Below are 25548 nucleotides of genomic sequence, written 5' to 3' on the forward strand. Positions count from 1 at the left end.
CCCGGGCCAGGCGAGCGCGCTACCGCTTGAGCCACATCCCCAGCCCAAGTCTCTAGATTTTTAGTCTGGTATTCTTTCCAGGATGCCTATTAAAATATTTTCTTATTAAATACTAAATTTAAGAGTTTATGTCCAAGTAAAACTCAAGAATTAATGTTCATTTCTCAGGAAAAATACCAAATATTTACCCCTTAGTACTATTAATTTCTAATGCAGAAAGGTCATTGACAGTACAAGACAGTGAGTGACTCATTGGAGAATGCTTATCACAGGCTCTAGGAAGTTTCCGAGACCTTTACCAGGAAGAACCCGAGTCTGCCCTTTGCAAAAGATGCAAAGTTTGGAGACGGGTTGGGAGAAGGACAAAGGATGACAAAGGCTTTCAATAGATGATCAAAAGCACTGGCTGGTCAGTCTGCGCTCTGGCAGAGTCTGGCTCTAGTCCATAGGCCCTGCAGAGCCACAAAGGGTTCTTGGCCAAACAGTGGCTGTGGAGGTTAAGGAGGTTCTGCCTGGCAGCAGTGCTTAGGAACAGGGGAAGGAGGGCACACATACACATGTGTGTGTTTATTTTGACAAGATTTCTCCAGAAGAGCGATAAAGGAAAGAAATGATACAGTAACTGGTCATCTTGCCACTAAACTTATCTGCCCCAGGGCAGCTGACCTACTTTCAAGACAAGTGCAACATGGTTACTCTTTCACTTATGACCCCTGGGGGGCACCCCAATGCCTCTGGCTGTACTTTACAAATGAAACTATTTGCAGGATTTGGACACAGGACACAGAAGAAGGCACAGCTGTGTGGGAAGGGAACACAAGCGTTCACACTCACTTGACCCGGAGGTAGGATTTTGTGGGGGTTTTGTTTTTTCCTGGAATCCATGTTAAGTTTCTAGCCTGGAGGTCAGGTCCAAGCGCCTCAGGCACATGTGCCTTACAGGGCCCTCACTTCCCTGCCTCTTATCCTGTTACTCCAAACTCCACCACTGTGAAGGGCTTCACTCCCTGACACAGACATGCTACTGGATGTGAACACGCGTTGCTCCTGGAATTCCTCTGGCCCCCTCACCACTATTTCCTTAAAGTATCTACTTGGACATCATCCCCAGGAAGCCCTTCTTGACTGACCTCCCATAATCCTGTCCTGTGTCCACAGTTACTACATTATAGCTAAAGCCTCTTCTTCTGGGTCTGTGTTCCCTTATATGGTATTGCAGGAAAAAGATCCAAGTTGCTTTGTTGCCTTGGTGCCTCACACAGTATCTGGCATATAGTAGGTGTTCAATAAATGGTAGTTGAAGTAACTCATAAATATAGAAAGGAGTCTTCTTCTTCTTTGTAATATTTTCCTAGTTGTAGATGGTCACAATACCTTTATTTATTTATTTATTTATTAATGTGGTGCTGAGGATCGGACCCAGTGCCTCACATGTGCGAGGCAGGTGCTCTACTGCTGAGCCACAACCCCAGCCCAGGAGTCTACTTCTTGAAGTAAGGAATACGTTTTGCAGTTACATATTCATGATAAAATTCCACTAACACAAAAATTTTGCATGTGTTCATTTGTAATGAAAGAAACCAAATTCCATGAGCTTTGCCACAGTTCAGTTGTGGAGAATGCTGTTTTTCTTCTTGGCAGAAAATAAAACCCCCAAGAAGCCATTAATTTATAAAATAGAAAGTAGAACAGGGATTGAGCCAATATGCTTTTAGACCCAAGAAGGTATAAGAATACATTTGATTTAAGCCAGAGGCTTGAATTTTTCCAAGCCAACTGTGCCATTACTCTGTTGACTAAAAATGTAAGCAACACCTATAAAAGGGCCTCTCATTTAGATTCACTTTCATACAATGGTTTCCTGAAGCACCATGCACAGGAATTGATAGCCAAATAACAGGCTGCGTGTCTACAGGAAGGCTAGCTCATAGGGAGGTACTTTCCCCCGGGCCTGTAATATTTTCAATTTTGAAATCTGACCAGAGGGAAAGTTTCAGACCTTTCAGAAAAGAAAAAAAAAAGTGAGACGTTTCTATTAACAAAATGTATTCAAGTTTTCTCCATAATTTGTTAGTGCTATTTTTCTAATCATAGATGTAAACTTTAAAGTGAGAAGACTTTGTTAGATATTTGTTCTAAGAATTTTGTTTGGGGATCCAGTTTTGAAAAATAAAGACAAAAACGAATAATAATGAGGTAAATGGATATATTTTTTTTTTCTTTTAAAGGTGTAGAAAGCCCTGGTTTAGGTTTCTGTACATTTATCTTTCTAAGGCATTACACAATGTCATATTCTCAGCAGAAATGAGACCACAAAATCTGGTCTCGAGTAGAAGTAGGTGTGAATTCTGGCTCCTACCCTTGGTTTAGGACTCTCAAACCCCTGTCCAGTAAGTGACTAACGGTTAATACCTCAGGTCTATTTTGAGCAAAGATGCCAATGAACTGGTCTGGAGAGGGCTTGAATCCCTTGTGGAGCAGCGCCGAGCCTATGCACTCCGACATTTCTGCCACCTGAAATGAATGAGGAGGAAAAATACATAAATCAGAAAAGAGAATCAGGTCCCCTCTCAAGGAACAAAGCTTACTAGGTGACAGACTCATATCTCAGTCAGAAAGCAGAGCTGAGCAGAAAAGGGGAGGTAGCTCTTTGTTTTAAATTTTTGCAAAATGCAAAAACTGATCATAAGGTTCCTTCTGCAAAGCAAATTATTATCCTTTAAACTGTGGCAGGTTCACAGAGGATGAGATGTTAGCTTCTTGTCTATTTCTTTTTTCTATTTTAGTTTTTACAAAGTTGCAGAAGCCATACAGGGACATAGTTTTGTTTTTGATTTTTTGTGCTTATAAAGAACAACAAAGTAGCCAAAACTTGTCCTTTGTTCTAAACAGAAGCAGCAAGTTTTTTGAGACTTAAAAAAAATATAACAGCAAGCTCTTATCCCTGGACTCAGTTGTTCCATTCTTGAGAATTTATTCTTGGTAAATAATTCAATTTTAGAAGGAAGTTTTTAAAAAGCTTTATATACAAAGATATATATTTCAAAATATATATTATTTAAAAAATCTAGGGGGTGGGGAAACCAGTGACTGGATGGCTAAGTAAATGGTGGTAAATCTCTAAGGAAATGCAACGTAGCTAGGTAAATACATGAGAAACCTATCAAACAGGGTAGTTTTAGTAACAGTGATAACCAACATGAGTAAGTACAAACTTGCATATTATTATGACAAAGAAGTAAAACTAGGTAGAGTCACAAAAATTAGCCAGTGCTATATAACCAAGCTTGTCTTCTCCCCATTCCTACCTCCAATTAACTAAATATTTTTTTAAATCTTAATATTTGGCATTCTTTTCTTTATTCTCAATTGATGAATTCTCAAGAGTACTTTCAAAGCACACCCATGCCCATAGGAAATGTAGCCACACCTGTCCCTGCCAGGAATCCTGTTGGATCTGGCTCATGGTGCCATCCCAGCCCTACCAATGGGAATCAGACCAACACAGCTGGGGTGACAGCAGGGTAGCAATGAACAGGCTTAGCACCTTCTACTCTGTGGCCTCGTCCACAGCTCTTGGTTGCATTTAAGGGCTTGGAACCTGAGAAATGCCTGCAATTGCTGGCAGAGTTTATCCAGACAATATGCATCTATTTTTATTTCTAGAAAGATGGGTCCTTATCTTCTAAAAGATATCAGAGGGATTCTTAAACTTCAAAAGGTCAGATTAACTGAGCTAGTAAAAGGGAAAAAAAAAAAACCAACAAAACGATTTAAATCTACAAATTGGCTTCAGTTAAGTCTTAGATCTTCACCAGTCTCTGGCTGAAATGTTCAAATCAGAGATTAACACCTTGAGAAACCCTGGTGATTTTCAATCTGCCTTGAAAACCCAATCTGCAATGGACATTTCACCTCTCTTCCAGCCAATCCAGTAAGTGTTCACCAATTCTGTGTTATGCGTCCAACACAAACCATGTTTTTCAACCACTTGTGGAAATGAGGGATCTTGGAAACTACAATTTGGATAGGAAACCACCTTCTGGCTTTGGTCAGGCAAAAATAAAAACAGGGAAATCCCTTGGGTCACCTGAGTTACAGCTCCTTGGGCGAGGTGTGGTGAGTCCTTTCATCTTTTTTTCTCTTGAGAGAGACAAATACTCCTCCCGAGGAGCCTTGCGCAGTCCTGCACTTTCCAAGGAGGGAAGTAACCCTGTTTTTGCTTCTGTGCTTTGCTGTTCCAAATGACAACTCCCTTTTTCAGACACACCCTCAGACAGACCAACTACTAAAAACACCTTTTGCACAAAACATAGAGGGAGGAAATTAATTTGTATTCATGAATTGTCACAGTTGACCTAGCCCTGGAGCAGGGACCCGGAGCCCAGGGACTGACTGACTGACAGCCGTTTCCTGGACAGCTGGAGGGAAACAAATGCTCGCAGCTGTGCCTGCCTGTCCTCGGGGTTGGACCAGGGAAAAGCAATGACATCTAGATTTGGTGCAATCATAATAAAAATAAAAAGTAATGGCTTCCTGCTCTGTGACCTGTCGCTCATACTCACAAACTGCTGAACAGTTAAAGCCATCCGTCCGTGGCACCTAGATAGTGACAAGAGTAAAAATACCCAGACCCCAGTTCCTTTGTGTTCATATAGTATGGCAGGTGTCTTCTCTGAACATCTGTGATCTTCCCTACAGCAGTGCTGGGGCTAAATGCCACACTCATAGAGAGATGACCAAGGACAGCTTGGAGGGACAGTATAATGCCTAGAAGAACCCTACAGAAGTTGGCTGCAGACTTCACTTTTGATCCTGGTTCTGCTACTGATCAGCTGTGACCTTGGGCGAGTCACATCTCTTCCTAGGGCATGATTTCCATGTCTATCAAAGGAGAGGGATATTCCCTATTGGGGTATCTAAATTTACTTGTACCCCTCAAACAGAGAGAAGTAATCCTACTTCCCCAGAGGTCTGGGGAGGAGTCACATGCTTCAGGTAGTTTCTAGAGGTTTTTTTTTTTTTTAAATGATAGTGCATTTCACAAAGCATCTGCACTGGTTTTAAAATGAAGTGCTTTAGACCACCAGTTAAATTACTTAACACGTTTTCCCACTGAATCTTTGTGTCAAGTTTCTCCATGAATGCTCCATGTTTATCCTAAAGCTTGGAGCTAGTCCAGCACATGCACAAACGTCCTAGCCCTGGAAAGCTCATTCTACAGCATGCATGAATAGCTCTTAGTGTGGAACTCACCTGTTTATAGGAAAGCCACTCATAGGGTTGGTCTGGCTTCTGAGAGCCTAAACAAGGGCCATCATCTAAAACAGGAAAAAACAACAATAAAGCAAGATGGCTTACATGTATAAATATTCCTGTGTTTTAATCTGCGTCTTATCTTATTCTATAAAATATAAGGTAGAATCTACTTTAGCCTTCAAATTAGAAACAAGGATTTCTGGTTAGAAATGTTTTCTTCCTGCATTTTTATTTTATTTTATTTTTTTTTTGTGTGTGTGTGTGCTTGTTTATTTGCTTTGTTTCTTAAATAAGGAAGGAGAGAAATAGAAAAGAAAAGGCAAATATAACTTTTAAAGACAAACTTATGAAATTCTCTTTAAGCACCCTATTGGTTTAGACTAAGAGTCAGTAAACAAGTGGCAAGTAGATCTTGCTATAGGTTTTTCTTTCTTTTTTTTTAATATTCATTTTTTAGTTGTAGTTGGACTCAATATTTTTATTTATTTTTATGTGGTGCTGAGGATTGAAGTCAGGGCCTCGCACGTGCTAGGTGAGCGCTCTACCGCTGAGCCACAACCTCAGCTCTTGCTATAGGTTTTCAAGAAGAGATCTTCCTGATATTTTCTAAAAGTTAAACTTTAAACTCCTAACTCGGAATATGAAAAGGAAAATACCATTTTTGATGTGCCCAAATTCTGATGACCAAATGTATCAGCTAAGCTCACATGGAACCCTAATCACATGGGTGAAGTCTTGATTGCTGATGAACATGAATGAAGAAGATGCAACGTGAGGGGTAATAAAGGTGCACTTGTGAAAACAAAAGTTAAGAAATATCAGGATGGTGATTCCAACGTAGGTACCAAAGAAGCAGAAAGAGATCACTACACACCTAGCTTCACTGCTTCAGGTTTGAATGTGTGAAGGTGTTTTCATTTGCTTTGGGGACTAGCAAGCACAGGGAAGGAAGGAGCCTGGTCCCAATTACCTGGATGTATACCCTGGAGTTTGAAGTACCAGCCATGAAGATGGGCAGACACAAGCTGGACACTGACTTCTTTGCCACCCCTAAAAGCCATCCTGGTGAAAACAGAAAGAGCTTATTCTCAGACCCTCTTCAATTTACAGAGACGATAACAAAGTCAGGGCAGTACAAGACTAACAAGTTCTATCAGATGCTGTTTTCAGATAGGGGATAAATACACTGACCATATAAAATGACATTATTTTATTCCTCGAGAACCAAGATTGGCAAACTACAGCCAAGAGCCAGGTCAAACTACAGCCACTGCCTGTTTTTGCAAATGCAGTGTCCCTGGCACGCAGCCATACTCATTCATTTACATGTTTTCTGAGGCTCCAGTTGCCTGTCTGCAGTGAGATAGCCCAAAAAGCCTACAATATTTACTGTCTGGCCCTTTACAGGAAAAGCGTGCCAACTCCAGCTCTAGCACAGTGGTGGTTAAGCCGGAGGCTCACCTGCAGAACTTAAAAAATGTTCTATATACTGGGCCTACTTAACAAAATCTTTGATATAAATGAATGAGGATGAGGCCTGGGCCTTACCATTTTCTAGTGTCCCCAAGTGCTACTAAACTGCACCTAGGCATAAGTGTTTTTTGTTTGTTTGTTTGTTTGTTTGTTTTGTTTTATTTTGTTTTAATGGTACCGGAGATGCTTAACCACTGAGCCATATCCCCAGCCCGTTTTTTATATTTTTATTTTAGAAACAAGGTCTTGCTTAGTTGCTAAAAATCAATGCTAAGTGCCTCGCTAATCTGCTGAGGCTGGCATTGAACTCTCCATCCTCCTGCCTCAGCCTCCCGAGTTTCTGGGATTACAGGCATGCACCACCTTGCCCAGCTAGATAAGAGCTTTTATAAACAGGGAACTTCACCTTTACAAATAGGTTCCTAAGTGCAGTTTTAAAATGCAATTTTTAAAAATGTTAGGCTGGCTTCTCCCATCACCCCATTAAACTTCTGATCCCCTTATGCAAATGCTAGATTTTCCTCTTCCTTTATACTTTAATCCTTGAGCAGCTCAAGAAAATTAAAGTGTAGAATATAAAGCTCCTCAGAGGGGCTGGGATTGTGGCTCAGTGGTAGAGCACTCCCCTAGGACGGGCGGGATCTGGGTTCAATTCTCAGCACCACATAAAAATAAAGGCATTGTGTTGTGTCCATCAACACCTAAAAAAATTTAAAAAAGAGTTCTTTTATTTAAAAAAAAGCTCCTGGGGGAGGGGGGAGAGTGACTTGCAAAGTAGCTTCCTTTAATCAGTATAGATGAAGAAGATAACTTATTTTCCTTTTTCTCCAAAACACATATAGAAGAACTTTCATTTTCCAAGAACAGCATAGTAATAACAACAACAAAAAGTTACTCAATTTGTCAGAAGTACACTGTGCATCTCCATTCTCCTAAGTGAGTACCATTCATTGCAAACAATGGGAAAAATATATAGATATTTTTACACACACTTTTATGAGGTCTTATGCTTGGCTGCTCTTTTTGTTGTGGATATTTACTATCACAGACAAACTCTGACACTAACTTTCAAAAATCTCATAAATTAAATAATAAGCAGGTAAGTCTGCTTTTCCTTTGAGGTGGAGCTTGGTGAACCTGCTATAGGACTAGGTTCAATGCAATGAGCTGAGCAATCCAACTGTACCCGTTCCAAGAAGAAGAAAAAAAAAAAAAAACAAGGCACTTCTTGAGTGCATATTGCTTGCAAGGAATTATAGAGGATAGAGAAAGCAATATTCCCCCAGTCCCTGACTTTAAGAAGATTATAATCTAGCTAACAAACAAAAGATTTAAATAACAAAGCATGGATCCCAGAAACCATTTCTATACAGGAACCTGGTAAAAGCAGAAAAAAATGAAATGACTAAAACAAAATAGGGCATTCCTTCCTTCATGGAGGAAACACTAATGGAGAGTCCACTGTGTGCAGACATTATAACACATGGGTCACAGAAGAGCTCACTGAGGGCTGCCCTGTTCTCCAGGAGCACAGGATGATGGGGCAGGATGCCAAGTAAACACCTCTGTACCATGAGGTTTTTACTACAGAACCAGCATGAGGTACTGGGAGGGAAAAGGGGAGATGTGCCTTACTTGGGCACAAGGAGTGAAAACAAACCAGGAAGATTTTACAGAACAGGTGAAGTGAAAGTTTTTAAAGACATATAAGAATACTTCATGAGTTAGGCGTGGTGGTGCACATCTATAATCCCAGGAGCTCAGAAGGCTGAGGCAAGAGGATCACAAGTTTGGGGCCAGCCTAGGCAATTTAGTGAGACCCTGTCTCAACATAAATAATGATTATGATTATAGAGCTACGGACATGCCTCAGTGATAAAGCTCCCCTGGATTCAATTGCTAGTATTGCGGGGAGAAAATACCTCATCAACCCTGGATGGGGGTGGAAAGAATAGGCTTTATGATCAGGAAGAAAAAAAATGCAGAGTCTCGAGGGTGGTAGACAACAGAGGTGGTCTTGCTTGAGGGATATATTCAAGGGAGAGAGGTTGGAAAGGAAGCAGGCTTCTTAATATCACAGTTAATAATTAAGGGTAATCTTATGAGCCAATGTGATAATCCCATTCCCAGTGTATCTTTTTACAGAACTCTGCTTCCTTGAGATGTCAGTATTTCTTTCTCAAAAAACAGTCTTGTCCCACAAGCTTGAAAAGTGCTGGATTTGACCTCATCAAACTCTTTACTGCAGGAGACCTCAGAGTCTTTCAGGAGCTCATGCACATGTGATTCTCCATAAAATAGGGGACATATTTGGCTGTGGAGCCTCCTGGACCACAGGGAACACCTGGAGGGTCCAGAGAGCTTTGGGGCTGGTTCTGGACAAGCTATAGGAAGAGACAGAGGGGCTTGAGCAATGCTAAGTAGGTGAGAGATGAGAGAAAATGTTCCTTTTGGAAAAAGAAGGTAACTCTTTCTTTGTGAACAACATTTAAGCATTAGTCACACAAATGCAGTGGAGGCTTACTTGACACCTGAATGCCCCTCTGGAAACCTTCGTATAGCGTCCTGACGTCATCATGGAAGTACACCAAAGGCTCATCACTGTCAAGAAGTGCGGACCTTCGAGTACCATCACTACCCTATTGAAGAAGACAGGCAGAGGAGCATGTTAGAAGTGAAAAATAAAAAGCCTACAACATGAGGTTTTAATGGCTCAATGAAGCTAATTAACATCTACATTCCCTCCCATATTTATCATCTGGGGTGAGGACACTTCAAGTCTGTTCTTCTGGCAATTTCCAAATATATGATACATCATGATTAACTATTGTCACCATATTGTAAAACAGAACTCCTGAACTTATTCCTTCTAGGGTCCACCATGAATAAAAAAAAAAAAGAAAGAAAGAAATCGTATATAAAGAGAGAGAGAGAGAATGAGAATTATTTTTTAATTTTTTTTTTTTTTTTTTTTTTTTTTTTTAGTTTTCAGCGGACACAACATCTTTGTTTGTATGTGGTGCTGAGGATCAAACCCGGGCCGCATGCATGCCAGGCGAGCGCGCTACCGCTTGAGCCACATCCCCAGCCCCATGAATATATACAATTTCTATCTGTCAATGAAACATAAATAAATAAAATGAAAAGCTCACATGCCCTGCCCCCTTGCCCCGTGGCATCCCCATCATCCATGCTTACAAGTATCTGCTGAATGAATGACAGGCAGGACTTGTGGATGTGCTCATATGAATCAGCCTTTCACTGGGAGGTAAGTTCAGGCTCCAGGGAAGGAAAGCTAAGGCAGGAAACTGAGCAAAAAGCCAAGAGGCTCACAGATCTACAAACATCTGTCCTGCCAGACACAGCTAAAGAGAGCAAGAGGACAAAAAGAAACTGCCACTATCACAGACAGGCACTGTGAAAATCCTCAAAGCGCTGCCATCAACAGGACGGAGGAGAATCCTACTCTGCTGTTGAAAACGACACACCACTCAGTGTTACCTCTGTAATATCATCTGCGTTCTTTTCAAGATCATTCCTATTGTTCTATCTGCTCACTGCAATACAATCCATTAGGAAGTCTGGTTTCTTGTAGAGCCTGTGATAGGTAAAATTTTCATCTACAAAATATATAGAGGTGCAGACACAAGTCCGGACTGGTTTTATTGATGACATAAATAGGCGTGGAGATTTGATATTGCTGAGCACCCTTCTCTAATTTGTCTTCATCTGCTGGCTCATAAGTGTATTCACCATGTACACCAGCTCCTAATTCAGGATAAGACAACCATTCCTAGCCTCATGTGGTAGCAGGAGCAGCTGTTGAGCCTCTGGGTCATTACTGCTAGGGGTATCCACAAGAATCCCCAAAGCATTCTTTATAGACTGATAAACAAAAGGTCAACTACAACTGATAATGGAGACTTTTTTTTATTTCAGAAAAGGGCCTCACGTGTGCAATGGCCAGGAAACTCGTGAGGGAAATTATACCGAGATACGATAACTTCTGGTACCACAAGAAAGCACTGTCCACAAGTGGAAAAGATCATTTCCAGTTTAAGGTCTGATGAAAGAAAATATAAAAAACTCATGAAGCAGGGGTCAAAGAGCAAGATCTCAAAGAACAGATAGTCTGGACACGCAGCTGGAACCAAACATTCCGGGGAGGCACCAATGTGGTGATGAAGTCTGTATTCATCGATTCTTTCTTTCTTTCTTTCTTTTTTAAGTGCAGGGGATCAAACCCAGGGACCTATGCATGCTAGGCAAGTGCTCTACCACCGATTCATATCCCAGATATGGTTCTTCTTAAAAATTACAACTTTTCACTCCTCTTCCTATAAACTCTTTTGCTTTTTTGTCCTCCCCTTAATTGATAATTTAGATGCTGTTTTTAAAACTATTTGAATGATTCAGAAGTATGTCAAGGAAAAAAATATTACTAACTACCACTAATAATTTGATATAGTTCTCCAAACCTTTTCTTATGTTTATACATTTATATTCATTCTTTCAATAGCTACTATATACTAGACATGGGTGTTAATTTTGGGTAGGGGGAGCACCAGGGATTGAATTCAGGGCACTTGACCACGGAGCCACATCCCCAGCCCTATTTTGTATTTATTTAGAGACAGGGTCTCACTGAGATGTTAGTGCCTCGCTTTTGCTGAGGCTGGCTTTGAACTCATGATCCTCCTGCCTCAGCCTCCCAAGTGCTGGGATTATAGGTGTGTGCCACCATGCCCAGCCTTTTTTTTTTAATGTTAGGGCTTGAGCTCAGAGACCCAGGACCTTGTACATGCTAGTCAAGTGCTCTACCACTGAGCTATATCCCCTTCCCTCATGTTTAACTCTTGATTTATAATATTTTTATGGAATAAATATGACTCAATAATGTATGCTAATCATAATACTGCCTTCTCTATCTTGGAAGAAACTTTCTAATAATTACAACCATGACTTTAAATATACTTATCAACTATAACATGTTACTTTATAAAGCAAAGAAGTTATTCTTCATGCATCCAAAATAAGAAAAAGATCTTCACTTTATAGTATCATGCATTAATATTAATCTCTGAGATTCTTTGTCTACTTCCAGGATTATTTTTAGTTAAATAAGAATGTTCCTATAAAATATGAATGTATAGGGGAAAAGGTTCACTCATACATTGCCGATGGGACTCCAAACTGGTACAACCACTCTGGAGAGCAGTATGGAGTGCAATGGAGCCACTATTTGACCCAATCATCCCACTCCTCAGCTTATACCCAAAGGAGTTAAAATCAGCATACTGTAGTGACACAGACACATAATGTTTGTAGGAGCTCAATTCACAAAAGCCAAGCTATGGAACCAACCTAGGTGTCCTTCAATAAATGAATAGATAAAGAAAACATCACACACACAATTGAATATTACTCAGCTATAAAGAAAAATGAAATTATGGCATTTGCTGGTAAATGGATGGATGGAACTGGAGAATATCATGCTAAGTGGAATAAGCCAGTCCCAAAAAATCAGTTCTCTCTGATATGTGGATGCTAACCCATAACAAGGGAGGGTAGGGAGGGGAAGTATAGAAGTTCGATGGATTAGACAAAGAGGAATGAAGGAAAGGGAATAGGAAAGACAGTAGAATGAAGTGGACATAACTTTCTATACTCATATATAAATACATGACCAGTGTAACTCCACATCACATGCAACACAAGAATGGGATCAAATTGTAATGGGTTACACCCCATGTATGTTTAATATGTCAAAATATACCCCACTATCATGTATATCTAAAAACAACAAATAAAAAAATTAAAAATATCTGAATGTGTAGAATATTAATCATATAACCAACCACATGCACTAATTACAGTACAAATCCTCCATAAACTATATATTTACCTTAACAAATAGACTAAAATCAAAAGGAATTTGTGGTTTTATACTAAGCATCAGAAGCGTCTTCAACTTATGAAGCCACCAAAAAGAACCAGGGAAGGGGACAGAATGACAGAGAAGAGGGAAAATAAGGAAGAGTGAAAAAGAAGTAAGTGTTACAGGGTGCAGAAGATCCAACTGCCACCAATAACTCATGCCTCCTGGCCACTGACCCAACTCACTAGACTGTTGAGACTCAGCTAGAAGTACAGGTAGCCTGGCAAGTCCACAGTGAGGTCCTCCGGCACTCTGCTTAGGATGGAACACTCTGTATCTCCCATCAGGACATTAACTCATTCATGGAATTTCTCAATGGTATCTTTGGAAAAGCACAACTGTTTCCTATATTCTGCAGAGTGGTTCTCATGGCTGTAAATGGGGCAGATGCGATTCAAGGGAACAAGACATAAGCTTGTTCTGAAGGAGCCTAAGTCTTGCCCTTGAGTGACCAAAGAGACTCCAAGGATCCTTGGCTGAGAAGAGTCTGGAAGATGTCAAAATGGACAGGCAGGAGGAAGCCTGGAACCTGAGGAGCACAGGCTCATCCTACAGTCAAAGTCCTCAGTCTGGCGAGCACCTGGCACTTATCAGAAAAGGGAATTACCAGGGCTGAATCAGAAACTCTGGGGGTGCAGTCCAGTAACTGATGTCTCAACAAGTTTGTCAGAGGATTCTGGTCCAGGTTAAAAGTTTGAGAAGCATCATCCTGGAGCCATTCTCCAACAGAGAAGTGGTGAAGGTCAAGGCAATGCTTTAGAAAGAGCAGGGAGTTCAAGCAGTATGTAGAGCAGGATGCAGGGAGAGACTAGATAGAAACCCATGTACTAGACCAGGTTGGTAGGCAAAAAGAGAGAAGCCCCTCAGCACCGATGCACAGCGCCTGACAGGCACCAGTATGTGGTAGAAAAGGAGGAAGGGGATCCAAGGGCTGAGAAGAGAGCAGTTCCATGCATACAAATGGAAGGCCTGGGGCCAGAGGGTAGGTTTGAAGAAAGAGACTGGGTTTAGCTTGGACATGGAGATGGTATCCCTTCAAGACAGGCCAGCTTTCTTGGTCACCACCCCAATTCTCATTTTGAAAATCACTGCTCTAGAGGATCATTTTATAACAAACTTTTAGCTAAATAATCCTTTAGTTAGGTTTAAATTTTGAGTGGTATATAATCTTTAGGATTTTGAGAAACATGAAGATAAAACTGCCAAATCAAAGCTAAAGAAGTTAATTATATCCCCTTATAACCTGAGGACAAGATATTTATTACTCTAATTAGCAATTAAACTAATTAGCAAAAGCTTGAAAGGGAAGCAGTGAATGAGATGTATGCCCAAAAGAGGCGCTAGCTTTAAGACACAGGTAAAACAGGCAAAAAAGTTACAATGCCACTAAATAGTAAGGCATGTACTGGAATTTTCAAAGAAGGATAAGTGAGATGGGTGCAAGCACACAGACAAGATTTTGTGCTTTGAAATTTGTTACTTTTTGAAATAATCACATATTATGTTAAAGAATCATCATATTTTATATTAAAGAAGTTTTGAGCTTTGAAGCTATCCATTAACTACCTGAAAAGACACCTCTAAAAAAGTATAAAAATAAAGGCCCCTCTAGGGGCAGCAGACACTTCTGAAGGCTGCTTCTAACTTGCAAAAAAAATCATCATATTTGATGCATAAGTATTCCCATTCTTGAATAAAAATGTTGTACAATACTGAGTATTTGCAACCTCAGTTACACCTACAAGCAGCAAGGACAGCACTTTGCCTGCCGGGAAGCATGGCTAGAACCGTTGGAGCCGCCAGTGTCTTCACATGTTATGAAATAGTCACTTCAAAAGCAGGCATTTAATTACTAGGTTATCCAAGTCCACCTGGCTATTTCTAGGAACGTCTATGGAAATGGAAAATAATTTAAGTGTGGGGCCTTCTGTCATAACCTGCTGATTGGAGGTTGGGGGAGGAGGCAATCAGTTGTGCTCAAGAAGCTAAAGAGAGCTAAGGAGACAGCTCTGACCAGTCATGAAGACTGTGAGTCAAGGAGATTATAGGGTTTTTATGCCTTCTGTTATAGGCCCCTTTCATGTGGTTACATAGTTCTTCCAGTTTTAAAACAAAACAGTGTTCATTGAACACGCTACAGCCAAGTCAGTGGTCACCATTATATTCTCCAACATATATATGAGCTAAGGTGCCTTGGAGGTCAGTCTCCCTGCAGGCTGAATTAGGAAATAAAGGCTCAGGCTAAATTAGAATAATAAAAGTTCAAGTTCTCCTTCAAGGCAGGAAGGGAGAAAGCTAGGAGTAGAAAAACGATGAACATCTAAGGATCCGCTGCTCCCAAGACTAAGGCTCTTGCCAATACTTGATAAATAGGAACACTTGCTGACGAGTTATTCTGTGCATTTTCATATTTAAATGCAAAAGCAAATTACATCCCTGAGATTTCTCAGAGGCACAAAGGCCCAGGCTTTATAAATAGTGGTCTCACTCATACCAATCTACCTAATGCGTGTCTACAGGCCTTATTAGTATCAGGTAAATGCCTTATTGGGCTACTGTTGTTCATGCTCAAGGGAGGGTTGGAAGGGGGAGCAGGAAAAAAAAAAGAAAGACAAGGCAGCGAGGGAGGAAGGGAAAATGAGAGGAGGAAAAGAAAGAAAAGGAGCAGTAAGAAGTGACTTCTAAAGAGTTTGCTGACCACTTAATTTTAACACTACATCCATCTTTAGGGGAAAAAGCAGCATGTGGAACCCCAGTCTGAGAGGTAAAAAGTGACTCCACGCTTTTTCTGCATAAAGTATATCCTTCCTAGCATTTACGTTTTATAGATCTCTTCCTCTGGCCAGGCTAGCAACCTTCGTTTCTTTTTATAAAAAAGAACAAAACTGCTTTTCTCTCCATTGGCCCTTCAGAGGGGGTCTCTGGCCATCAATTTCCACAGAGGCTCAAGCAACTCTAGATTCTGATGTAGAAGACCAGTTTTGTTTTGTTTTGCTTTGCAGTACTGGGGATCAAACCCAGGGACTTGCTTGTGCTACTGAGCTACACCCCCCCCTGTGGACGAGGTGTTTTAAAGGTTAGCCTATGAGCAAACCCCTCCACATCCCCCACAACAATTTCTGATAATGAGCAGGACATTTGGATGACACCTGGACTGTATGCTTCACTACAGAAAGTCACAGGGTAACAGTGAACCCTCGGGCTTGCTATCCACTACATTACTGGCTAACTTCCCAAGATCCTTTACTCAAGTGCAAACAAAGCTTCCCTGTAACAGTCAATGCTGGGTTTCCAGTCACACCTGCTTGAAGGTGAGTATTTACTGAGTACTCATTAAAAGCCAGTCACTTTCCAGATAAAGAAACAGTCTGGGGGGGGGGGACACTTTCCCTTTCTAGTCCCAGGTCTATGAAATAATAGAGCAGAGCTTCAAAGCTAGCTCAAGGGGACACCTGGTCAGGTAAAAGTTTTGCTTTGTGGTTGAAAGCAGGTTCCAGACTCGCCCATGGGTCACTCACCTGCATCCGTGAGGAGACAGAGTCCAGAGCACCATTGCTTAGCTGGGCATTTTGATTCTTCAACACTTTCCTCTAATTCTCAGAACTTTCTGTTCTTTCCACTCCTGGTTCATTCTCCAATTTCTAACTTCCTGAGCTCCCAAGATCCTAATCAGAGGATTTGATTGAGGGAGAAGGTGGGGTGGGTGGGAGGTTATGACCGAGCTTAGCAAAATAGCTAGCTCCTCACCAGAAAAAGTCTTGCCACTCACAGGAGGAACAATATCATCCTCCCACCTCAATGAAAGAGGAGAAAGTTTCAAGTCACAAAATCCAAGTGGCCACAAACACACAATGTTGGGAGGACTACCTACAGAATTCTTACCTGGCAGCCATTTAGAACACACACAGCACTTTGCTTTACCTCTGCCTCATCTACAGGGACCATATCTCCTACCCTTTGTTGCCAGCCTTTTGGATTGTTGGTGTGCAACAGGGATTTTGTCAAGTGGCACACAGGAGGCAATGTTTGTCATTTTTTATTTGGCCCCGATTGGCCCCATTTGGGGGAGACTGTTTAAAACTCAAATATTAACAGCATGCATTTCTGGGATTTATGTGTACATGTGTTCCTTGTTTAAGGAGTCCTGTGAGAAGTGGCATCATTTCAAAATCACACAGTGTTTTCAGACCTCCTTTATCGTATTTCTGTACAGTGAACATTAGCTTTTTCTTCCTACTAAAGGGAACCCAGAAACAAACACTTCTTTAAAAATAACAATCAACCTCTTTCTTTCCTCAAATTCCTAAGACAGCTACTTAACTCCCCAGTAGCCTGGTCTTGGCATGAAGATCAAAAACTCTGCCTCTGGCTCTCTCTAATTCCCGCCCCTCACCTGCAGGGCACTCACCCAGCTGCCACGGCTCCTGCTGATACTTCCTCCACCTAATCAAACCCCTAGTCACTTGCTAGAGTGTTTCTAAATCCGCACAAAAATATTATAAACACCTTACCTCAGTTTCCTATGAGTGTAGTTAAAGAAAAAGTATTTTAGAATATATATATATTTTAGAATATATATATATATATATATATATATATATATATATATATATATATATAGTTTGTTATTAAGAAGCCTGCTAAGTTTTAGAAAAGGTGCTAAAGTTATCTAAAGGTATGAAACGCTGAAGTTTGCACACTACCAGAATAATACTTCTGAGCAGAAACAGCACTCGAAGAACACTCTCCATCCACCCTCACCATCCCAACTGCTAGGATTGCTTGCTGAAAATGCCCTTATATGTTTGAACACTTTTCAGGAAAACATGGCCAAGAACTCTTGGAATTGCCCAGGGTAGAATTAGGTAGTTAAATCTTTGCTCACATCTTTATTTGATCACTTAAATATTATACCATGATCAAGACAAGGGAGACATAAGCCATGGGGAATATGTGGTTACAAATGCTAAGTAAATGCTACGATATAGATAAGATTGACACTAGGAAGACTCCAAGTAAGAAGCCAAAGCACTAGACAAGAAAACCCTCTGCAGTCTCATTTGCACCTCTGATCAAAAATATATCTAAAAACTACTCGGACCTAAGGCCACCCAAAGGTGAGAATGAGGTTTCTATTTACAAATGACTACAGAAATATAGATGGTGTCACATTTACAAACAGCAACAGAAATAACCAATGCAACAACTGTTCCTAACCTCCGTTGGTACTCACATGCTACCTTCCACCTGGATCAAACTCATTAGTCTAATGCCCCATCCTATGGCTGGCTTTGACACTCCTGTAGACTTCCAGGATGGCATCAGAGACAGTCAGTGATACCACCATCCAAATCCATCTGCCCTTCTCCGACAGCTCCCTCTCAGGCTTGACCCTAAATGTCTGCCTCACGGTAGTATTTGATCCTGCCCAATTCAACAAGAGCTCTCCAGCTCAGAGCTGGTCCCTGACGCTCCAGTCCAGGAAGGCATCACCTTTTTAGTTTATATCATCATTACCTCTACAAGCCTCTGGTGTGAGTTTTCATGAACACTTATGAATCAATGACCTGTTTTCTTCTCTTGAAGAAATGACTTATGCCAGTTTACAAGTGACTCTTTACATATACACCTGGGTATAAATTGATTATATGGAAAAAATGATTCTATCAGCCACAGGGAAAAAAATCCTACTCCATAATATGCTCCATACATATCTGCTCAATGTGGACTAAGAATTCTAACTCATGTTGCGGTGTGCATCCGAGTCAAGAGGTTTGTGGTTGGCCTGTGCAGGCCTTGGCACTGAGAAAATCTCCAGTGAGCTGTAACCTTTGGATTTTGAAACCAATACACACAGGGTAATACTATATTTAGTTTACTTCTTTCAAGTTCTTACCCGAGAATGACCAGTTTTAAGAAATGAAAACAGGTTATTCTCATTACTTAGCTCAAGGATGGCTCTCACTCTCTGCATGGATAGGAGTCCCAAGCAGTTCTTCGCACTGACCTATACATTTTCACAAGAGAGAGGCCTGTTACATGGCTCCAGCCAATTGCATCTTCAGATTCACCTGGACTGAACTAAACTTTTCTTATTCTCGGATCTTCCCTTGCCTGAGCCCTAGTTATTTATATTACACAACTTTCAAACTGCTACAGTGAAGGCAATCCAAAAGAGTCCCAGATCTTCCACTGATTCTATGGCATAACTTCATCTCTCTGGGTTCAGTTTTCTCATGTAGAAAATGTGAGTGTGAAATGAGAAGACTTTTAGGGAAGAAGAAAGCTAATATTTCCTGAATACTTATTGTGGGCCAGGCAGACACTGTGTAGCTGAAGGAGGGCAGAAGCCATCAATTCTGTTTTCCAGATGAGGGATGTGAAGGCCACGAGAGTCAGGGGAACATGCCCAGGGCTGTCTGGTCTAGCAGAGGAGACGGCCCACCCCTGCCATGGCTCTCTGGCTCCCCAGTCCTTTCTGGCTCCAACATGCTCTTGTCCTTCCCTCAAGTGAAGCCACTAGGTCTGAGCCCTAACCATGCCAAAAGGTTTCCAGGTGTGCCAGGGAAGAGCATCTTCACTAGAGGGTCATGGCTCTTAATCTGACCAAGCAAACTAGACCGAAATAAACAGAAAACCTTGCACATTGAGTATAAAAGTGTTTTTAAAACAAATAAACTCCACAAAGACTGCTTCCATCCTCTGCTCAAAGTTACAGAGCAGCAGTAAACACAAAACTTCAGAGGATGGTGCTCCTCACTGGCCAGCAGGGACAGTCTGGCTTCAGGTCACTGCTACGGGTTGGTGAGCTGCCACAGAATACACAGGCATGGGACTCTTGGGACAGGGTATGCTCAAAAAAATCAGACGATGCTCAAAAATTTAAGAAAGGCTTCTGGACTCTTGGTCCTAAGCCGAGCTGCCTTGTGTAGGCTACAGTGTGGGGCTTCACTGCCTTTCCCGTATGGATCCACAGCATGAGAGTGCTGACGTCCTCTTTACGGCCCTGAGCATTCATCCAGAGGAAATTTAAAAGGTGTAGTTTACACAGATTCTCTGTGCTACTGCTTTAAAAAAGTGGAGCTGGGAAACAGCCAGTGTGGGCTGTGAGGAGAAGCGGCCAAACCAAAAGTGCAGATTTCTCTTGTTTTCATATGCATGCAAAGCTGATGGGAAGAGGAGAGTGATAAAAACCCGGTGAGACGGGAATGGGCTAATGGTGCTCCTGGTTCTCAAAGCAGGAACAAAGCAACAGCATTTCTTTCTGATCCTCAGTCCCTGAAATAGTTCCAGATTAACAGGATTTTCACCACTATCTTATGAATGAATGAAGCTCTTCTTTCCCTGCCACAGAAATCCATATGACATATATCAAAGCATCTATAACTGGTAAACACCACACACACACACACACACACACACACACACACACACACACACATATTTTTGAAAGGCAAAGCAAGTTCAGTATCTATTCCTAAGACCTATGAATTCTGAAAAATCAGCGCTCTATTTCTATAGCCATAGAGAAAAAAACAGGAAGTCTGTATACCGGATAGTAAAATAATAGATTTTATTTATCTTTCTGCTTATCTGGAGTTTTGAATTGTTCTACAGAGAACTTGTATAATTATTTTAATAAGGCACAACGACTTTATGCTAAGCTAGAACTTAAAAACCACATTGTAAATGCCCTTACAACTTCTCACATAATAAGAATTAGGCATTTCTTACACTTCTTGCTAAATTAGAAATGTCTACCCTGTGTCTTTGCCAATACCCTTGCCAAAGCGATGGCAGTGCCACCGAGGAATGCTTAAAACCTCTTGCCAACCTCTTAGGGAAAGTTAAATTCTACTCCTTATCCATATGTAATTAGCAGAGGTAAAATATTAAGCTACCTTCACCTTCTCAATAGGAATAAAATATAAAGCCAACTTTTCTCTACAGTAGTTCATTCATTCTATGTTTCTATAGATCTGGCATAACTTGGGTTGGTAGATGAAAATTTCATATGGATGAATCTAAGAATTTGTCTAAAACTAAAAACTAATACTCACTAATAACAAAATGTTAGTAAGCCAGCCAGGGCTCTCTGCAGAAGGATTCATATGCTCCTCCTTGGCATTCAGCTGAGAAAAAATGGGAAAGGCCTCTTATTCTACCTCTACACCTAAAAGCAGTAAGTGAGGGGATCCTGTGTTTCACAACATCCTTCTGCCTATGTGTTGAAAGTTATAAACACTGAAAATTGACCTAGGGAGAGGAAAGCCAGCAGCCACAAAGCAAAGAGTAGGTAAGGGGTCAGAGTGCCACTGAGAACTTGGCTGCTTCTTCCTTTCAACCTTTCACGTTTTTTTGTTTTTTAATGAACCCTACAAAGAGATGAAGAAGGCAACGAAGGCAGAGCAGGAGCACTAAGAAAGAATCTTCCTGAAAGGGTCTTGAGGTTTCCCTATACCTTCCCACCCATTAGCCCCTAAATGCATATGTTCTGATTTAATTTTCACAACTGGGAGGGCGTGACCTTCACTTTGACCTGCTCATATACAACTGTGGCACTCAATGATTCAAGCTTGGGTGTCTCTCGAATGCTCTCGTTTCTTCTTGTCCCATCCTAAATGCAGCAGCTGTTACTCTGACAAGTTCCCATGCTAGCCCTATGCTATGTGACATCCCAGTGTCCCTTTCTACAGTGTGAGGATGAGTTCCCAGTAGCCGATGTTACACAAGTGAAATTCTCCTTCCTGGAACATTGGAATGTTCTCCTGCTGGAATGTAATACCCCTGGGGACAGAGGCTATCTTTTTACTCTTATAGAATTCTCCGTGCCTACACAGAGCCCAAGCCAGGCTGGAAGCACAGTGTGACCTCTGGAATGCTCTTCTGCGACTGTGGAGAGATGACCGACTAACAACAAACACCTCTTCTGTCCCTGGGCCCTGAATTTTGGCTTCTCTTTTTACTATTACCAAGAACCCCTGTTTGTTGAACACATTTCTGTTTTACGCAGTGTCCTCACAAACACATATTGGAATGTGACTGTGATTTTGATATATCACCTTCAAAGGGCTTAACCAGTGGGGGCAATGCAGAGAAAACCCAGGAGGCAGGCTGGGTCCCTGACTTACCGGCACTTCCACTGACTGCATGGAGAGGTCACATGGTGGCTTCAGGGCTTTGGGCCTCGTGGCGTACCAGAAAGTTGTGATGGCTGCAAACGCTCCAAAGCCCATAAGTGTGTTGGTCGGAAGGGTGCGCACGTACTGCCGGATGTCAACCAGCTCTGGCATTCGAAAATACCAGAACAATTCGTGGGCTTGCATGGTCCTGTGCTGGTGGTGCCCTAGGTCAAATTCTGTCAGAACAGAAAATGTCACATTCATTACAGAGAGAAAGGATGCCTCACCAGAATCCCCAGAGGCTGTGGCATTCAGCTCGCAGTCTAATAGCCCATGATCCGGGTCGTTCCCTGGCTGTCAAATTTCATTTTTATAAAAAGAATTTAGGAATTCATTTCTGTTCCCTTTCTCCATTATCTTGTGTTTAAAAAAAGGAAAGAAAGAAAACAAATACATTACCTTGCTTTTATTAACCACACTAAAAAGATTTTACTCATAAAGAATTCTTACCACAAGATGCTCAAATAAGTGGCACCACAAGTTTCTACCTTCTTCTGGGATATTACATCTCTGCTTTCCTCCACCTAATCAAATACACTCCACTCCCTTTAGCAAGGCTAATGGGGACACAAAGGCAAAGATCAGACAAGCCCCAAACCACCTACAGTCTCAGAACAAGTTCCTCAACTGGTAAAACAGACCAATCCAAATTTCAAAAATGTCTCTGACCTTGCTGGTACTCTTCCCACCACAAAAGTGGAATATAAATGCTGGAAACCCACAGATGGCTATTCTGACTAGATCATTTTCTTTTATATTCCCCAGGACATCATATCTAAAATAAATAAATAAATTGGTGTCCATAAACTTTAAACCAAACACTGGAAACCTAGAAAGAGGTTATCATATAGTATTTGAGAGAAAGTATAGATTAATATTTAGGATCCAAGATTCTGGAATTAAATCTGGCCTCTCCAGCTTGTTAGCTATATGATTTGGGACAAAATACATTAGCTCTCTGTACCTTAGTTTTTTTTTTTTTTAATCTATAAATGAAGGTGAAAATAATACCTATCTCATTGGACTTTCATAACTACTAAATGTTTCAAATAAACAGTTTAGGATAATGCCATACCCCAGAAAATAGCAATATCTACCATTTATTGTGCGTTATTTCCTCTACCAACAGTCTGTGATTAGTCCAGAAGACACAACAGTAAGTTACTCAGATGATAAAAAACGATGCTTGCCTACAGTTTGCAAACTTAAGAAGTCAAAACACACAGAAGAAAAACAGATGAATAGCTTGATAGATGTCAAAGCCTCAAACTTAATGTTACAGACAATTTATACATAGTCTAAAAACTAAATGTGCAGTACCGATAAATAAATGAGAATAATTCTAGTAAGAAAACTGTTGATGAAGAACTATTCTGAAGATTGGCAGCAAAGGGAAGGAAATAATAGTAAATGAGCTGGAAGCTTTTTCTTTGGTAATTCCGATAAGTGTGCACATTGGCACTCTAAATTCAGATGGTACTTGTGAGCTACTTACTATATATTTCCTTAAATAGCTAGGTTACAAGACTGAAAAGATTTTTCTTCTGTTCAATATAGACATTTTCTATGTAAACTCAAATCTATACTATTATATATATTTTTTCAAAGAGTAGCAAAATATTAAGCTGCTTTTACTAAACAATAACGTCACAGGAACCAATATAATGCTTGGGCTACTATGGCTCTGGATAAGATGTGCATGCATGTAAGTGCATGCACACACACACACACACAAACACAACATACACACAAACACACAACATACACACAGAGGGAATGTCAAGGTTTAACATGACGAGAGAAAGAACAGATAAGCCAATGTCTTCAGGTCAAAACTCTGGAGAGAAAGCTCCAGCACTCACAAAACCACTCACCATCTGTGTCACCAACAGCTGACTTCTAGGTGACATACCACTGCAGAAACAGAAAAGGGAAGCAGGCTGGGGGTGGAGCGGGGGCTGGAGGCACTCGGCTGGCACTTGCCTGGCCTGCCAAGGTCTTTCAGGGCACTCGTCACATGCCAAGGCATACACTGCTGCCCAGTGGGCTAAAGGTAACTAGCAGACAAAATCCATACTTGACTTCTCAGGAGAACAGGGGGTGGAGGATGGGCCAATGAGGAGCTGGGAGCAGAGTCACCCCATTGCTCCACCCATGGGCAGGGACCGGCATCAGTGAGTGCTGCTGCCAGTACCAATTCTGCAAACAGACACTGTTTTCTTTCTGCTCAGCTTCCCATCAAGAAGAGACAATGGGCGCGTGCGCATTCATTTATATATATATATATATATATATATATATATATATTTTTTAAACACTGGAATGAAATAGGAAGTTGGGTGCTTGGTCTAACCAACATGAGACATACCCAGAAAGAAACAGATTGCTAAGAGCTCACTCAGCACAGACTTATTCTAGATGAATTCATAGGAATTGTGCTAGTCCCATCACTGTGCACATCTGAGCACCTAGGTTGTAGGGGCACTGTGCTAGGAGTACTGAGGTGAATGTGTCAGTGGCTGGGTGTGGCCTTCAATGGGCTATCTAGTAGGGGAGACACAAAATTAAACAAGCAAGGTCCACCTGGCATCAGGGAGGGTCTTTCCAGGCAAACTGTCCAAACAGTATTGCAACTCTACAAAGACAACAACTTTACAAGTCTAATGTGCAAACTTGCGCTGCCCTCAAATCATTCCACCTTCCAGTTGTCTTCATCACCCTGCAGCACTTCAATCTGAAAAGGAATTATTCACCCCTTATACCCCCCAACCCCAGGTCCTTCTCTCTTCTTCCCCCAAAGTTTCTTCAGTAATTCCCCACAAATTCTAGATTATGTGAATTCACAGGTGCTATTCAATAGAATCCCATCCCTGAATGAGAAGAGCAAACAATTCCCTTCCACACAAAGACAGTCATACACAGGAGATTAATTTGTCCATTTTAAGCATCAGCAGTCAAGCTACAGTCTGCACTACACCAACAGGAAAGTTTAATAAGTCTGGGAAGAAAAAGTTTTTAAAAAATCTTCAGAAAACTGCAGACTGAATGGCTCACATGGAAGAGTATTTTATTAGATGCTAATCTGTAAGGCTAAGCATTTAAATTCAGCCAAATTCCTACATTTAGTGGGTGATCACGATAAGCTATTGGAGGTTTTAAGCCATTCCGCTCAGCTGGCGGCCAGGTAACAAGCTGCAAACCAACTTCAATGAACAAATTGGTTAATACTGTACATGGGAAAACTATGTATAAAAACCAAGACAATACCCCATTTTGATCCTTGTGAAAAACAACTCTCATGGATGAAATGGACAACATAATCTTTCCCCTTCAATTCATCTGCTATTAAGAAAAAGAAAACGAGGGGCAATAAATAGCCCTGATGTGCTATATGTGATCATAAACACCATGCCTTATGACTGAGGTTTAACAAGTCTCTAAGAAATATTCACGTACTTGCTAATAAATGGTTAAAACTAACAGATGGATTGTGTTCTCATTTCAATGGTGTTCTAGTTGGAGGTTTTTTTTTTATTCTTTCAAAAGCAATTTTTTTTTTATTGGTCGTTCATAACATTACATAGTTCTTAATACATCATATTACATGGTTTGATTCAAGTGGATTATGAACTCCCGCTTTTACCCCGTATACAAATTGCTGTATCACATCAGTTACCCTTCCATTGATTGACATAT

The 25548-nt window shown here is 41.0% G+C and overlaps 1 protein-coding gene across 1 annotated transcript in view; it reads right to left on the bottom strand.

Moving 5' to 3' along the window:
- Positions 1-2192: 2192 nt before the first annotated feature.
- The window catches only part of LOC144251097 (long-chain-fatty-acid--CoA ligase 1-like), a 39099-nt gene continuing 15743 nt past the window's right edge, over positions 2193-25548 (bottom strand). The window contains exons 2-5 of the mRNA XM_077794213.1: positions 21802-22028; positions 9257-9371; positions 5257-5321; positions 2193-2514 (exon numbers count right to left, since the gene is read on the bottom strand). Coding sequence (XP_077650339.1) covers positions 2356-2514; positions 5257-5321; positions 9257-9371; positions 21802-21996 — 534 coding nt within the window. The 5' untranslated portion in view covers positions 21997-22028 and the 3' untranslated portion in view covers positions 2193-2355. The remainder of the gene's footprint in view (positions 2515-5256; positions 5322-9256; positions 9372-21801; positions 22029-25548) is intronic.

This window comes from Urocitellus parryii, chromosome Y (assembly GCF_045843805.1).
Source record: "Urocitellus parryii isolate mUroPar1 chromosome Y, mUroPar1.hap1, whole genome shotgun sequence".
Taxonomy (NCBI): Eukaryota; Metazoa; Chordata; class Mammalia; order Rodentia; family Sciuridae; genus Urocitellus; species Urocitellus parryii.